The sequence below is a fragment of the Pan paniscus genome, chromosome 2 (assembly GCF_029289425.2).
Source record: "Pan paniscus chromosome 2, NHGRI_mPanPan1-v2.0_pri, whole genome shotgun sequence".
Lineage (NCBI taxonomy): Eukaryota > Metazoa > Chordata > Mammalia > Primates > Hominidae > Pan > Pan paniscus.
Genome location: NC_085926.1, coordinates 48,338,621 through 48,355,609, shown reverse-complemented (window position 1 = coordinate 48,355,609; position 16,989 = coordinate 48,338,621). Strand labels below are relative to the sequence as shown.

General features: G+C 45.2%; 1 protein-coding gene across 1 annotated transcript in view; it reads right to left on the bottom strand.

The window, feature by feature from the left end:
- The window catches only part of FBXW12 (F-box and WD repeat domain containing 12), a 29,143-nt gene extending 15,544 nt beyond the window's left edge, over positions 1 to 13,599 (bottom strand). Inside the window, 10 exon segments of the mRNA XM_055109880.3 lie at positions 970 to 1,100; positions 1,177 to 1,355; positions 2,148 to 2,358; positions 3,502 to 3,660; positions 4,536 to 4,745; positions 7,584 to 7,702; positions 9,350 to 9,369; positions 9,371 to 9,505; positions 9,708 to 9,747; positions 10,197 to 13,599. Coding sequence (XP_054965855.1) covers positions 970 to 1,100; positions 1,177 to 1,355; positions 2,148 to 2,358; positions 3,502 to 3,660; positions 4,536 to 4,745; positions 7,584 to 7,702; positions 9,350 to 9,369; positions 9,371 to 9,505; positions 9,708 to 9,747; positions 10,197 to 10,284 — 1,292 coding nt within the window. The 5' untranslated portion in view covers positions 10,285 to 13,599.
- Between the last annotated feature and the right edge of the window lie 3,390 nt (positions 13,600 to 16,989).

Sequence of the window (16,989 nt, the reverse complement as noted above, 5' to 3'; positions counted from 1 at the left end):
CTGATACTTCCTTGTGTGGATATACGATGGTAATTTAAACAATCTCTTATGTTTGGACACTTAGGGAGCTTCCAGCTCTTGACTATCACAAATGCTGTAATGAACAGCCAATGTACTTGAATGATTGGAGGTATAGCTTCACAGTAAATTCTTTTTAGTGGTGTTGGCAGTGCAAAGGATATATGTATTTTCTTAGATGTTGCCAAAAAGCACTATAAGCAGTATAATGACTAGCAATAATCTGGAAGAAAACGTCTGCAAAGCCTTAAGAGACAAGACTTCTATGTGTACTACGTAAAATCTCAAGAAAAACAATTTAAAGGCAAGCAAACCAGGGGCAAAAATCAGCCAAATGGAGGGAAAAGCAGCTCACTGAAGCAGCAAGCAAGTGGCTAATGAACTCACAAAAGGCACAACTCAGCAAGAAAACAGGGTATTGGGACATAATCTATCCACTGCTCATGGGAATATAAATTGAGAGCCACTTTGGGAAGACTTAACATCTATTGCAAGTCCCATGACTTCAAGAACTAGCGATTCTCTTTTCAGGCATGAGTTTATTGATATCTATCCTCAGAGAACCTTAAAAAAAAAATCCCTGTTCTCCCTTCATTCATCTTGATGTAGAAATTAGAAGTTTTCGGCAGGGTGCGGTGGCTCACGCCTGTAATCCAGCACTTTGGGAGGCCAAGGCGGGCGGATCATGAGACCAGGAGATCGAGACCATCCTGGCCAACATGGGGAAACCCAGTCTCTACTAAAAATACAAAAATTAGCCAGGTGTGGTGGCACATGCCTGTAATCTCAGCTACTTGGGAGGCTGAAGCAGGAGAATTGCTAGAACCCGGGAGTCGGAGGTTGCAGTGAGTTGAGATCACGCCACTGCACTCCAGCCTGGTGACAGAGGGAGACTCCGTCTCAAAAAAAAAAGTTGTTTAGGGGATGTTTACATCACAAAACAGAGCTTACCTGTCTGTTGTGTGATCATGCCACGTGTTTTCCAGGTGACAGCAGCTCCTGAGGTATGGATGGCGGCCTCCTTCTTCCCACATGTACACGTGCACAGAGTTCTCGGATGTGGTGAGCACATAGCAAGGATCCTTCCAAGGACAGCCAGAGTGAGTGGCCAAGGAGTCAAAGTCAGATCAAAAAGCAGTGGAGGAGAATCATACATACCACCCAGAAGTTGTTGATGGCTGCCTGATGGTCCTCAAATCGTTGCAGCAGGAAGCCAGTGATGCTGAAGAGTAACAAGTATGGCCCACTGGTAAAGACAATCATATATCCATCACTGGCTCCCATCCAGATAGGGCACTTCAGATGAGCTGCCACCTGGAAACTTGCGATCTCATATGCTGTTTTCATGTAAAACGCACATATATATACACACACACATAAGGAAGTAAAGATCAGGTCATTGAATAATAATATCCTCACACTGAATAAAAAAGCATAGTCCCCACTTCCACAGACTTCATTCCGGGGAAGAAAATGAAGGGTAGTCCAGTGGCCTGACAAGTACATATCACTGACTGTGGTAACAGGTGCTAGGACACAGAAACAGAGGTTTGTGGACAATAAACAATCCCCTGGGCATTGGAACCCAGGCCCTAAAATATGATGGAAATCTATATGTGTTCGCCCAAGAGAGCAGGGTGGGGGTAGAGATCAGCATGGGTATTAGAGTCGAACTGGGATGGGTTCACCCCCAGCTAAAGAAATCCCCTGCTCCTGGCCGGGTGCGATGGCTCACTCCTGTAATCCCAGCACTTTGGGAGGCCGAGGCAGGCGGATCATGAGGTCAGGAGATTGAGACCATCCTGGCTAACAGGGTGAAACCCTGTCTCTACTAAAAATACAAAAAATTAGCCGGGTATGGTGGCGGGCGCCTGTAGTCCCAGCTACTCGGGAGGCTGAGGCGGGAGAATGTCGTGAACTCGGGAGGTGGAGCTTGCAGTGAGCCGAGATCGCGCCGCTGCACTCCAGCCTGGGCAACAGAGCAAGACTCCGTCTCAAAAAAAAAAAAAAAAAAAACAACTAGAAATCCCCTGCTCCCTTTATACAGGCTGACCCATTTATTAGAGCTAAACACGAATGACTGTGTGATGAGGAAGAGAAACAAGCGTTTCTAATGTGGCACAGCCTACCTTGGATAACTGTTTGGCCTCCAGTCTTCTTGGTTGTTAGATCAAAGGTGATAAATTCTGTCTTTTTTCCAGTGCTACTTTGGGACATCAGTGTTATCCTGTTTTTCACCTTTGGGGTCCAGCAGGCGCTGGCACATAATTTATGTGGGAGAAAGGTAGACAGAGGAACACTGCCTTCTGATGGTCTCAGTAAGGACTCTGTGAGGAATACCTAAAGAGAGCATCGCATGTGTGGTCAGGGGCAGGGAACTTATAGCCTCTCAGTACAGGAGTGACTCCAGAAGAGCCTTCTTAGAAATTCTCATCTTGTGGCCAAAGCTTTGTTCGACATCTCAGGAGTGATGAGTGGTCACTGCTTATCACTCCAGCATAAAAGGAACTCACTGTCTTCCTATTCTTCCTGTCCCATTCACAGAACAATGTCCCTGAAGCATGCCAAGGTGTTATGAAACCATCTTGCCATGTTGAACCCTTGGTCAAGTTGAGGTTGGCTAAGCAGATTTTCCCTTCTTGGGGAACAAGTCAAGGGCTGTGTGGCTTTTACTACCTGCCTTCTGAACTCCTCCCTCTTTGGTGCCCAGTCCACCAGTGCCCCACTACAAATGGCCTGCTCAAAGGCCAAAGCCTTCCTCAGAATGATATTCAGAGGCTGCTGCATATTCAGTTACTTTTGGACTTCTCTACACTTTGCAGCCAACATAGATAAAAGTAAAGAAGGCAAAAGAGAACAAGGACAAAGATATTTTTGTAAAAAAAAAAAAATTTTTTTTTTTTTTTTTAAGAGGTAGAGTCTCGCCATGTTGCCCAGGCTGGAGTGCAGTGACTATTGACAGGTGCATTCCCACTACTGATCAGTATGGGAGTTTTGACCTTTTCTGTTTCTGACCTGGGCCAGTTGGCCCCTCCTTAGGCAACCTGGTGGTCCCCTGCTCCCAGGAGGTGAACGTATTGATGCCAGACTTGGTGTGGACACCCTATCAGCATAGCACACTATGGCCTGGAACTCCTGGGCTCAAGTGATCCTCCCGCCTCAGCCTTCTGAGTAAGTGGGACTATAGGTGCACGCCACCATGCCCAGCAATCCCTATTTCTTGATACCTGTCTCACCCTCTTCCATCTCTTTGGCAAATTCGGGCTTCATGAACGAGTTTTTGTTAAACATTTGCCACAGCAACTGGATGTTGTTACTTCAAAGAGCATTGTTTCCTGACCATCACAATGGATTCCCCTTGTGATGTGGTCTTAGAGAGGAAGGAGCAGTGTGCCTGGTCCTCACTGAGCTCTGCAGTTTCTCTGCATGCTTCCTAACTTGACATTCCTATCCTGAAATTGAAATACACAGAACAGCACCTACCTGTGGCAAGGTACGACTGTATGTCCCACATGCAAATACCCATTTCTTGTCAGGAGAGCAGTGTAGAAGTACAATACCATATTGAAATGCAGTAACTTTAGAAACATCCCTTAACCCAGGCAGTGTAAATGTGTAGATGTCACCTGCAGCATCGCCAACCTGAAACCAAAGCATCCCCACCATATCAATAGGAAGATATGTGAAATCCTGAAGTACAGAGGAGGCAGCACTATGAGCTGCAGGATATGCCACTGTTTCTTCAATCACATAATGGAGATCAAAACCTCTGACCAGTCTAGCTTGAGACACTGTTGGGATAATCCCATGGAATAAAACTTTCCAAGCCCCAAAGCATTCTTCTCAAGGACAGTTATTCATTAGCACATCAACACTATGTTTTTTCTCAATGTCACCCCAAAGCCATCTCTTCTCCCTTGACTGTCCCCAACCAAGTTCATGGACTGGATAATAACACACACTTGAAAGAAGAGGCACATATAAAGTAATTCAGGAAGTTTTTGGCTTTTTGTTTTTAGAAGAATTGCTGGGGAAATGTACTTGAGGCAAGTCAAGGGGCAAGATAGTGTGGAGGTTTGTATAACATTCATTGATATACTGTGATTGACTCGCAGGGTATGTGGAAGGGATGACAAGAGAAATAGGCCAGGCACTGTGGCTTATGCCTGTAATCCCAGCACTTTGGGAGGCTGAGGTGGGCAGATCAGGAGGTCAGGAGTTCAAGACCAGCTTGGTCAGTTTCTACTAAAAATACAAAAAATTAGCCAGGCATGGTGGTGTGTGCCTGTAGTCTCAGCAACTCAGGAGGCTGAGGCAGGAGAATTGCTTGAACCCAGCAGGCAGAGGTTGCAGTGAGCCAAGATTGCACCACTGCACTCCAGCCTGAGCAACAGAGTGAGACTCTGTCTCAAAAAAAAAAAAAAAAAAAAGGGATAGGACAGTAATGTGACACGGATGCCTGACAAGACAACAGGCATTTGATTTTTTGGTCCCCTCTAAATTCAGGGCTCACTTACCATCAGGAATGGGCCATCCTTTGTAAGATAGGCTTCCATGCAATAACAGGGCTGTGGCATGGGGAGAACAGCCAGAGCGTCCCTGTCCTGACAGTTCCACACTTTGATAGTTTTTTTCCGATCCGTAGTGATGGCGAGATGCATCTGAGGGAGGGTTACCAGATTTGAGAAATGGAACTCCTGGACTGGGCTTGACCAGATCATGGTACCCTAGAAAACGAGAGTAACACGACCTGTGTTCAAGGAACCCTTACACCTACTGTGCTTTCATTCTGCCCATGTTTATTTGGAAGCCTCTTCCAAATCAGATCTTCTTGCTTCTGGGCAAAGGATATGAAAATTCTCCACATCTCAATATTTTGGAGGAGTGAACATGAAAAAAGGAACTACACATTATGCTCAGAGACAAGAACTTGGTACATAACAGGCGCAAAGAATGATCAGACTTCATAGGTTCAAATCACCTCTGCCTCCTACTCACAGTACAGCCTTCAGCAAGTCACTTTCTATCATGCCTTCTAATGAGGCTGTCATTACCTTTCACATCTCATGAAACATACTTAGAATTCTGCCTAGGACACAGTAGGAACCCAAAATGTATTAACTATCATTAAAATTGTTATTCAACCTTGTACATTACATACAAGATAGAATAGTTGTCTTTCTAGATGATTCTTTAGCCTTTAAAAAAATTGTGAAGTATATCATATAAGAAAAGAGCACGAAGTTTAATAAATTATCACAAGTGATTACCAATGTACCACTTCTAAGCCCTCCTGAAGTCCCCTTTGCATGTGCTCTATTTAACAACTCCCCCATGGCTCTCCGCGCCCAAATGTAATCATTATTTTGATTTTTCACACTATAACAAGTTGCCTATGCAGTAATATCTAGGGCCATGTAACCAAGCATCCCAAAATTTAGTGGCTTAAAACAGGCTTTTGCTAACTCTGTTTCTTTTGATCAGAAATTCAGGGGTAGCTTGACTGGGTAGTTCTGGCTATAGGTCTCTCATGAGGGTGAAGTCAAGTTTCACTTCCAAGATGGCCTCTCATATAGCTGTGTAAGTTGGTGTTGGCTACTGGCAGGGGTCCTCAGTCCCTCACCACACAGATCTTTCTGGAGGGCTGGTTGAGAGCTCTCATAACACTGTGGCTGGATCTCCAAGAGCTGATGACCCATGAGTGAAGAGTTGTCTTCTGTGACATAGCTTCAGAAATTATACACCATAATTTCCACAATATCCTATTGGTTCCACAGGTCAGCCCTATTGACTGTGGCAGTGGACTACACAAGATTGATCGTGATTATCATGGGGCAAAGATATTTGGGCCATCTCAGAGATTGGCAGCTGTAGTCTGCCCCATAGCCTCCAGTGATTCAGTTTCCCCCTACATGAAAATATATCCACCATCTCCCAATGCTCTCAAATGTCTCATACCATTATAGTATCATTGCAGAATCTAGGCTCTCATTGTTTCTAGGTCCAGGTATAGATGAAGCTCTTTAGATTCAATTTATCTTGATGTGAACATCTTCAAACTAAATATACAAGTTATCTGTCCCTCACCATCCCCAAAGTACAAGTGTGGGGTAAGCGCAGGATAACATAGTCACTGTTATTCAGAAAAGGTGAAAATGGAAAAATAGGAATCACTGCTACAAGAAATTTTGAAATCCAATAGAAAACATGCTGGCAATTTGTCAATTAGGACTCAAGGCCCAAGAAAGATCTTTAATGACTCTTGGTTCTACTCTCTAGGCTCTTGATTCTGTCTGGGTCATCCTTCACTTTCTATATGCGGTGGCCCAATTTTTTAGCTAAATTGTTTTTGGTAGTCTGCTTCCTGCCTGTAAAAGTTTTGAAATCCAAAAGGCCTCTTTTCCTTTTGTGTGTTTTGGCCCCTTTAAATCCAAGCTGACAGTGTTTCTCCCAGTGTAATTCTCTTTAACAAAAACTTTATGGGTCTCCTAAGAACCTCACTGCAGTTTATACCATTAGACAAAAGCCACACTCAGTTTTGAGATAAATCCTTTGCACACCTTGGAGATCATCTGAGCTAGAGACCACTTTCTGAAAAAGCCAATATAACAAATGCCAATCATTGACAAAGAGGCAATAGAACAGGTAATAAAGATGCAGAAAGCCCAAAAATTATTTCATAAATGCACTCCATGTTATTGGTAGAAAATAAGACCTTATACAAATTTATATATAGAAACACATATTAAAAAGTAAATTCTCAGCCAAGTGCAGTGGCTCATGCTTGTAATCCCAGCACTTTGGGAGGCTGAGGCTGGCAGATCACTTGAGGCCAGAAGTTCAAGAACAGCCTGGCCAACATGGCGAAACCCCGTCTCTACTAAAAATACAAAAATTAGCTGGGCATCGTGGCACGCACCTGTAATCTCAGCTACTCAGGAGGCTGAGGCACGAGAATCGCTTGAACTCGGGAGGTGGAGGTTGCAGTGAGCTGAGATGGCGCCACTACACTCCAGCCTGGGCAACACAGTGAGACTGTCTCAAAAAAAAAAAAAAAAAAAAAAAAGGCCCGGCGCAGTGGCTCACGCCTGTAATCTCAGCACTTTGGAAGGCCAAGGTAGGCGGATCACGAGGTCAGGAGATCGAGACCATCCTGGCTAACATGGTGAAACCCTGTCTGTACTAAAAATACAAAAAAATTAGCCAGGCGTGGTGGCGGGCGCCTGTAGTCCCAGCTACTTGGGAAGCTGAAGCAGGAGAATGGCGTGAACCCTGGAGGCGGAGCTTGCAGTGAGCCGAGATCCTGCCACTGCACTCCAGCCTGGGGAACAGAGCGAGACTCAGTCTCAAAAAACAAACAAACAAAAATAACAACAACAAAAGTGAATTCTATGTGTGTCTATGGTCCAAATGAAAAGGTCACAAATTACATGATAGAAAACCTGATTTGACACTTTGTTTTTGTTACCACTTCCGAATATTTTCCTCTCAGCACTTCCGTTTCATATATAGAACAGGATGGATGCAAATATGCAGTACTTTTGCTACATATTGGCCAGACTCACCTCTTGCACATCCCAGGCACAAAGCTCTTGCTTTGGAGATACACTACAAATGATTGATTTCTCCTGTTCATCCACTGTAAGTCTATTTCCTGAGAGATAAGCCAACTCCGTCTCAAATGCTGGAAGGAAACATAGAAGACTTGGCCACCAGATAGTTAAGGGATGATCCAAACCAAAAGAAGATAATTTAAAATATTTCTGTACCCTCTTAGGAAGGTTTGGGTAACAATATGGAGAAGATAGAAATTGGGCTCCAGAGTCATCCAAACACAGGTTCCCACGGCAGACTGGCCATTTGGGAGATGTTGGCCAACTTGCTTTTCCTTTTTATCCTCAGTTTCCATAGATATAAAAGGCATATTAAAATCTCTCCATCAGAGAACTTTTCTGAGTTTTAAAAGAGTTATCAAGTCCAGGCACAGTGGTTCAAGCCTGTAATCCCAGCACTTTGGGAAGCTGAGGTAGGCGGATCACTTGAGGCCAGGAGTTCTAGACTGGCCTGGCCAACATGCTAAACCTGTCTCTACTAAAAATACAAAAATTAGCATGTTGGCAGGTGCCTGTAATCCCAACTACTTGGGAGGCTGAGGCATGAGAATTGCTTGAACCCAGGAGGCGGAGGTTGCAGTAAGCCAAGATCATGCTGCTGCACTCCAGCCTCGGCGACAAAATGAGACTCTGTTTAAAAAAAAAAAAAAAAAAAAGGTGTTATCAGGATTAGGCCAGGTACAGTGGCTCATGCCTGTGAGGCCGAGGTAGGAGGATTGCTTGAGCTCAGGAGTTCAAGACCAGCCTGGGTAACAAAGTGAGACCTAATCTCTACAAAAAAATTTAAAAAATATGGTCGGGCATGGTGGCTTATGCCCGGAATCCCAGCAATTTGGGAGGCCAAGGCAGGTGGATCACTTGAGGTCAGGAGTTCAAGACCAGCCTGGCTAATATGGTGAAACCCCATCTGTACTAAAAATACAAAAATTAGTTGGGCATGGTGGTAAATGCCTGTAATCCCAGCTACTCAGGGGGCTAAGGCAGGAGAATCACTCAAACCCAGGAGACAGAGGCCGCAGTGAGCCGAGATCGTGCCATTGCACTCCAGCCTAGATGACAGAGCAAGACTCAACCTCAAAAAAAAAAAAAAAAAAAATCAACTGGTTGTGGTGGTGTACCCCTGTAGTCCCAGTTACACAGGAGGCTGAGGCAGGAGGATCTCTTGAGCCCAGGAGGTTGAGGCTGCAGCTGTAGAGCCTATGTATGCATTTATTTAGAGACAGGGTCTGGCCCTGTCACCCAGGCTAATTTTTAAAATTTTTTCATAGAGATGGAGGGGGGTCTCACTTTGTTGGCCAGGCTGGTCTTGAACTCGTGGGCTCAAGTGATCTGCCCACCTCGGCCTTTCAAAGTTCTGGGATTACAGGCATGAGCCACTGTGCCCAGCCAAGCCTCTGTTTTTTAGAGTTTCCCATTAATTTTTTTTTCTGATTTTTATTCTGGGAGGGATGAGAAGCCTTAGGAAAAAGGGAGTAACAGGACCTGATTTTATGTTGTGAAAAAAAATCACTCTAGTTTCTTCATTCAGCACAGATGGTGGGGACAAGAGAGGAAGCAGGGAGATATCACATGGCTATCACGGCAACCCAGTCTGGTTCAATTTTAATTCCTTTTCCCTTTACTGAATGAGAATACACAACTGCACACAGCAAAAATCAAATAGAGTGGACCTCTGAAAACAAGTTGCTCATGTTCCTCTAGGGCACCTATACCCATACCGATGTTCTTAGTTACTTTGCAGATAGTTATGCGGCTGTGCCAATGCCAACCGAAGCTCCTTCCTTCTTTGATGCAGGAAAAATTGCTTCCATGTGTGTGTGCCCAGGTGTTGATTGGTGAAGTTGCTGCAGTCCCATCTCTGCAGAGATAGTGACCTGGAAACAGAGTCACAGTCCCATCAGGCTGTTCTCAGTCAGTTCACCTCCTCAGAGCCCTGGTTATATCACAACCCCCTACTCACACTAACTTTCCTGTGTATATCTCACAACACAGCCACACAGGCCTTGGGACACAGCATGGGTGCGCAGTCAGATGATCTCCTCTCCCCTTCCCTCCTTGCCCTTTCCCTTCCCTTACCTCCACAGGTAATCGCTGTCTGCAATCCTATTCCAATGCCATGGGAGAGAAAGGAAGAGACAAGCAGGCAATCAGTTACATCAGAGAGCAAGGGTAATCCTCTGCTATTATTTGTTCTGGGAGCTGGGCCCGCACAGGTTAATCAGATGGGATTCCAGCTCTCAAAGCACTCTCAGTGTGGGGAGATAAGGAAATGGTAACAACAGAGACCTATCACTGCTAATACAGGCACTGGGTATTCCCATGAGTTCACAGGAAGAAGTGTTGATTTCCTAGGGCTTGAAATGGGAGCCTCAAGGACTGTTTAGTCAGCACAACTCCTGGATATCACCTTGTCCTTTTTGTTTAACAGAATATGAGGCCCTCAGTATGAAGAATGCTAACCCCCAAAGCCTCAGTGTAACCCTCTGCTATTCTGCAAAGTGGTGCTCAAACTGGTCGAGAGAAGCAGCGGGCTTGAGGGGCAGTGGGAGGTGGAAGGCCTTTACCTTGTTCACCTGGGAAACCTCAGCAAGCCGAACAGGTCCAGGAAAGAGAAGATTCGCTTCAAAGCTAAGTCAGGCAATCGGATCTCCATTTCACGCGGCCTGAACCCACATCCACTTTCCTTTCTCCTCTCTGGGCTGCTCTGAATTTAAAGGCTTTGCCAAAGTCTGCAGCACTTGTAAAGATTTTCACCCATGCCCATCTGTGTGCGGTAGAAACAAGCTGCAGGTGTGCAGACTCCCGGGCTGACCTCCATCCCGGCCTCTCCCCTGGGGCCTGATCCACACAGCTGGCAGGCATCCCTACCTAAACCCACTTGTTAGTGCTGTTCATTGTTTAGAGGAGCTCAGCAACACCTGTGCGCTGTGAGCTGGAGGTGCAGAACCTGGGGCAGCCCCAGTTGCAGATGAAGTTGTCAGAACCCTTTAGGAAATGTCACCGAATGCACTCACTTTGATCAGATCTGAGTGTCTCTATGACTCTATTTAAGTTCCAAACTCCTGGAATTGGAGTCTGCTTGCCCTGTGTCTGTGCCTACATTGGGATCTTGAATCTGGTGAGTGGGGCTCATCTCTCAGCGCCAGCATGCCCTCTGGGTTTCTACCTTCTCGCATTTAACTTTGCCGTGGAGGAGAAAGAACGTGCCAAGCTGGCTTCTCCACAGAGATCCGCCCAAAGGGAGCAGGCCTTGTCTGGGATGGCTCTCCCAGCCGGTGGCTTTCCCTGGGATGTGACGCTTTCCCACAGTTACAGATCTCCCAAGAACCTGACAACTCATTCTGGGATTTTCTAAAGACCGTGTCATAGCCTGAGTGTTTGTGTCCTCTCAAAATTCCTAGGTTGAAATTCTAACCCTTGGTGTGATTGGAGGTGGGGGGCCTTTGGGAGGTAAGTGGGTCACAGGCAGAGTCCTTATGATGGGACCAGTGACCTTATAAAAGAGACCCCAGAACGCTCTCTAGCCCTGTTCATATCATGCGAGGACATGAGAAGGTGTCAGCTGCAACATGGAAGAAGGCCCACACCAGAACCTGACCGTGCTGACAGGTGACTCTTGGACTTCTCTCCTCCAAAATTGTGAGAAATAAATTTGTTTGTAAGCCACCCAGTCTATGGTACTTTGCTGCAGCATAAGACAGGGGTCCCTCTGTGAGGCTCAGTGGCCAACCCTTCTTAAAACTGCTGCCTCCAGGCAGACACACGGGAGTGGTTGTCGGGAGTCCCATTTATGATACAGTAGTAAGAGAGAGGAAAAATACAAATTGACATGGTGAGGAAATAAAAAGGAAAAGCAAAGACCAAGAAGCACCTAGAGGGGCGTGGGGAAAGGCGAGTCAAGGGGTGTGTGGAGAGGAGTGAGAAAAATACAAGGGGAAAAGATTTGTATTCCATTAATAGGAAATAATGCAGAGAGAGCCAGGGCCGTGGAAGGACACAGGAAGACAGAAAGCTTCGAACGGACTCTATTGTAGAGGAACAGAATTAATGCAAAGATATAGAAGGCTGAGAAATAAAACACTTTAAAATATGACAAGGGAAGAGAAGAAACAGTAAAATAAAGGATATTTTAAAAGTATTAAAGCACAAATATTATAAAATACACAGATAGGAAATATAACTGTAGTGGACTGTGAGACAGAGTAGGAATAAAATGGAAAAGAGGACAGATGAGAAGAGGCAAACATAAGGAAACTGAAGCAAATTGCTGAATGAGTGAATGAATGAATTTGAAATAGAGGAACAGAGGCCAGGCACAGTGGCTCATGCCTGTAATCCCAGCACTTGGGGAGGCCGAGGCGGGTGGATCACCAGGTCAGGAGTTTGAGACCAGCTTGGCCAACATAGTGAAACCCTGTCTCTACTAAAAATACAACAAATTGGCTGGGCGTGGTGGCAGGTGCCTGTAATCCCAGCTACTTGGGAGGCTGAGGCAGAAGAATTGCTTGAAGCTGGGAGGTGGAGGTTGCAGTGAGGTGAGATTGCGCTACTGCACTCCAGCCTGGGCGACAGTGCGAGACTCCATCTCAAAAAAAAAAAAAAAAATAGAGGAACAGGAAGGTGTGTTGGGGGGCGGTGGTGGGGGGGTGCTACCAGAAAAGCGGCAGAGAAAGACACATTGCAACAATAGATAAAGACAAATCTAAATGTCACAAGAGTTAAGAGATGTAAAATTTGAGAGACGTGAAATGGTAACTCCATAATAGTCTAAGCAAAAGATAAGATGCAGGTGAGAGAATGGTCCGGACATTGTCTAGGAGAAAGTAGATTAAAGCAGGCAGCTGGGGAAACCTGAGAAGAGGGATCCATAAGGAGTTGGGCAGCCTGAGAGTAGGATAGAGAGGGAGGGATGACACAGCATGGGAAGTAAAGGGGGCGTAGCAAGGGGAGAAGTAACAGCAAACCTTTCATGGCGCCTTCTGCAGGCAAGGCACCCGTCTAAACAATTTACATGGGCTCATCTATTTAATCCTCACAACGGCTAGATGAGGTAAGTCCTATTACTGGCCACCTTGCCAGGGTGCTCCCTGTTCTCTTAGATTCTGAATTTGTCTGGCATCCATCACAGGGCCAGTTGTATTCTCTATATATTTTTAATTTTCTGTATTCTTGATGCTCTGGCATTTGTGATCTTGCTGACTGGGGAGAGACTCTCCTTCCCAGGCCTAGCCAGATAGCAAAGGAGAGTGCCTTTTATGCAAACGAACCAAGCTACAGCCCACACCCACAATCATCTCCTTTACCAAACTCTCACACAGCAAGTTAATATTCCTCCTGCCCTAAATCAACCCAGGGCCAGGTACCAGACAACTGGAGACAGCCCCTATGCCTCAAAGCCAGCCAGAACCATTTAAACTAGCCCATTCTAAAAGGCTTACCCTGTTCTGCCCTCTACGTTTCTTACAGAAAACACAATAAAGGCTCAGGCCTATGCTGCCCCGCCCCTTCTGCCTCCTGACTGCCCTTGGTGCTCTCCATGTGGCCCTGCGTGGGGAGCCAGGCCTCTTGTTTATAGGGATCTGTGAGTATAAACTTCTTCCTTCATGACAATCATTGCTGTGTCTGCACGCTTTGCCACACCTGATTAAAACCAATCCCAGGCACCAGTTTTAGAACACATAGGTGAGAGCCAACACATACAGAGGTTAGGTGACTTGCCCACAGTGACACCCCTGGGAAATGGCACCGGGTTTGAACCCCAGCAGTCAGCCCCAGAGCCAGTGCTCTTAGCTGTTATGCTCTAATGGCTCAAAGAGAAGAGGGAATTGGGAAAACTTGGAATGATTAGGAGAAGAATGAAAGTGGATATATTTTTAGCCTTGAGTTTAAAATGCTAAACAACTGAATAAAACATGGTCCTGTAGTCCCAGCCACTCAGGAGGCTGAAGCATGAGAATTGCTTGAGCCCAGGAGGTGGAGGCTGCTGTGAGCCATGATCACGCCACTGCACTCCAGCCTGGCAACAGAATAAGACCCTGTCTCAAAAAAAATACAAAATGTGTTCAAAGAAATGAAGTAAAGAGAATGCTGACTAAAAATAGGAAAGAACACAGAAGATACATTTTTTTAAAATGGTGACAGAGGGAAACACCAAAGAGAGGAAACATGAAAGAGAGATTTTTAAGAGAAATAAGGAAGGACCACAGAAGTCAGCCTGTTGTCCCTGGCTCAGGCTGGGGGACTCAACTGTCCCCAGTGCAAGCAGGGCATGACTGACTTCTGTCTGGCTCCAGAGATATGGGGCTCAGGTGGGCAATCTCAACCCGCATTGGGGTACAATTATTGTGTCACACCCACTGGCCCTGATACATTCCCTGGAGGGAGTCACTGCAGAGAGTGCAAAAGGGTAACAAATTATGCTTCCACTACAAAGTAGCTTTGGGACAAATTTATGGTTCCATTTATACAGAGAAGCAAAATGATAGACTTGGTACCCTGACTCTTCCAGAGGCACGTTTTGTGTTCATGGGAACCTCAAGGATGTAAGCCAGGGACAGGGACTGAGCGCTGTAAGCTGTGTAGTGACTATGCAGAGCCAATCAGTTAATTTGTAAATGTGAGATGTCGAACTTTGTGAAATATGAGAAAACTTAAAAATCATGATTGGGAACCCATGTGAAATTTAAAATGTAACATTTATAGGTAAATGATATCAAGTAGATTCTAAATTGGTATTTTAAATTTGCTCACAATTATTTAAGTAAATATTCATGCAAGTGGATAATGATGGAGGAGAATATATTAAAATGAATATATTCCTGTTATGGGTTCATGATTCCGTTTATCTAAAACTTCCTTTTAATATTTTATTTTTGAATTGGAAGGTATAACAGAAAAAACTTGATACAAATAAACATATATAATTCTGTCTCCAGAATGCTAGGCTAAGAGGATTTTTTCTTTCCTTCTGTTGTTGCTGGGCCTAATTTAAAGAATTAGAGGCACCTTTGATTAAGATTCATGCAACTGATAACTTGTTATAATGGAAATAAAAATCATAATTTTAAAAGGTTGTGAAAACAGTCTCACAGGAGACTAACATGTTTACGGGGATGACACTGGCTTCCAGTTCAAAGGAGTCCATGGGTAAGCCACCCACAGTCCCCGAGAGAAGGAAGCACAGCCATTCACGTGGAAGAACAACTTTTCCTGGTTCTCAATTCTTAAAGCAGGTTTTTTTTTTGTATGTGAAATATTAAAAATCACTCCTACCATGGCTACCACTGTAGCTTTACTGAGAGTGGTGCTTGATACACACCCCAGCCTCTCCCAAAACTGAGCTCACTTCCTCCAAGGGGGGCAAGGAAGGTTTCCTTTCAAATGTGGGTGTTGTAGTTGAGGTGCATGATTCAGGTGTCAGTTTTGTTCACTGCCACTTATGCAGGTTTGCTCAGTGATGGTGAGGAGGCCCTGCTCTAAGGGGTCCCTGCAGGGGGAAGGAGCTGGGTTCGCCCATCAGAGGGAGATGCGAGTTCAGCCCAGCTGTGCCTCTCTTTGGGTGGGAGTCTCTGAGAAGATCATGTAATTTCAGTGCATCTTGGCTCTTTATCTGAAGAATGGAACTCAAGTGGGTTTGCCGAAAGGAGTACCTTGAAAAAGAAATGTCTAGCATGGTGCTGGCCTTATGGTAGATGCTAAAGTCTGTGAAATCTGTATCTCTGAGCCAGGTGGAATCTGGGGAACACTTTCCCAGAAAGTCTGGTCACCAGTCCTTCAGGTCCACCAATGTACTCCCTACAACAACTCTGAGGGGGCAGTGACACAGGGCAGTTATCACCTGGCCAAAAGCACACAGCTGTTGGTGGCAGTGTCAGGAATCACACCAGGCCATTTGACTCCACAGCCATGCTCCTAACCTCTAGGCAATCCTGCCTCTGCAATCCCCTCGGTTACCAAGAAACAACAGTTTCCCTGTGAAGCAGGAGTGTGTGTGCAGCCCTCCCAGTGCCTGTGCTACTGGGAACCCAGCCAGGCCTCCTGGCCTTTTGCTGCTGTGGGTGGGGCCTATCATGGTCACCTGGCCCTGAGCTCTGTCACTGAAGAAGAGATGGCTGAGCTAAAGAGAGCAGCACAGCATGAGCAGAACAGATGGTGGGACCATTCTGTGGGCCCCACTCTGTGACCACTTAGCTCAGATATCTGTGTGTATAATTCCATGTCCTCAAGGAAACATTCCTTTCCATTGGTTCTGAATGGGAAAGAGAGCTTAGGAAATTTTTCATCTCAAATGTATACAGTTAATTTTTTAACTTTTTTATTTTGAGATAATTATATAGTCATAGGAAGTTATAAAAATAGTACTGGCTGGGCGTGGTGGCTCACACCTGTAATCCCAGCACTTTGGGAGGCCGAGGCGGGTGGATCACAAGGTCAGGAGTTCAAGACCAGCCTGGCCATGATAGTGAAACCCAGTCTTTACTAAAAAAATACAAAAATTAGCCGGGCGTGGTGGCGGGCACCTGTAATCTCAGCTACTCAGGAGGCTGAGGCAGGGAATTGTTTGAACCCGGGAGATGGAGGTTGCCGTGAGCTGAGATTGCACTACTGTGCTCCAGCCTGGGCAACAGAGTGAGACTCTGTCTCAAAAAAAAAAAAAAAAAAATAGTACTGAGAAGTCCCATATACCCATTACCCAATTTCCCTCAATGGTTACATCATAGGTAACGACAGCATATGATTGGTGCACTGTGTGTGTATAGTTCTATGCCAGTTCATCAGACACATGAATATCTGTAACAACCTTCGTAATCAAGACACAAAACTATTCCATTACCACATCCAACACATAGCTGTTCATTGTCACATGAACTCCCTTCTCCCCACCACCCCTAACCCCTGGCAACCACTAATCTGTGCTCTATAATTTTGTCATTTGGAGAATGCTATATAAATGGAACTCTCCGGTATTTGACTGTATTTTGTTTCACTGAGTGTAATGTCCTTGAGGTCCATCCTAATTGTAATGTGTATCAGTGGTTAGTTCATTTTTATTGCTGTGTAGTATTCTATGGTATGGCTGTACCACAGTGGATTTAACTATTCACCTATTGAAGGACATTTTAGTTGTCTCTACTTTTTGGTTATTGCAAATGAAGTTGCTCTGAATAGTTGTATACATGTTTTTGTGTGGACACAGTTTTCATTTTTCTGGGACAGATGTCAAGGAGTTCAGTAAGTTCTATGACAAGTTATGTTTAGTTTGTGAAGAAATGGACAAACTATTTTCCAGCCTGATTTTACCATTTTACATTCCCACCAGCACAGTTTCTCCACATCTTTGGTACCTAGTACTGTCAGC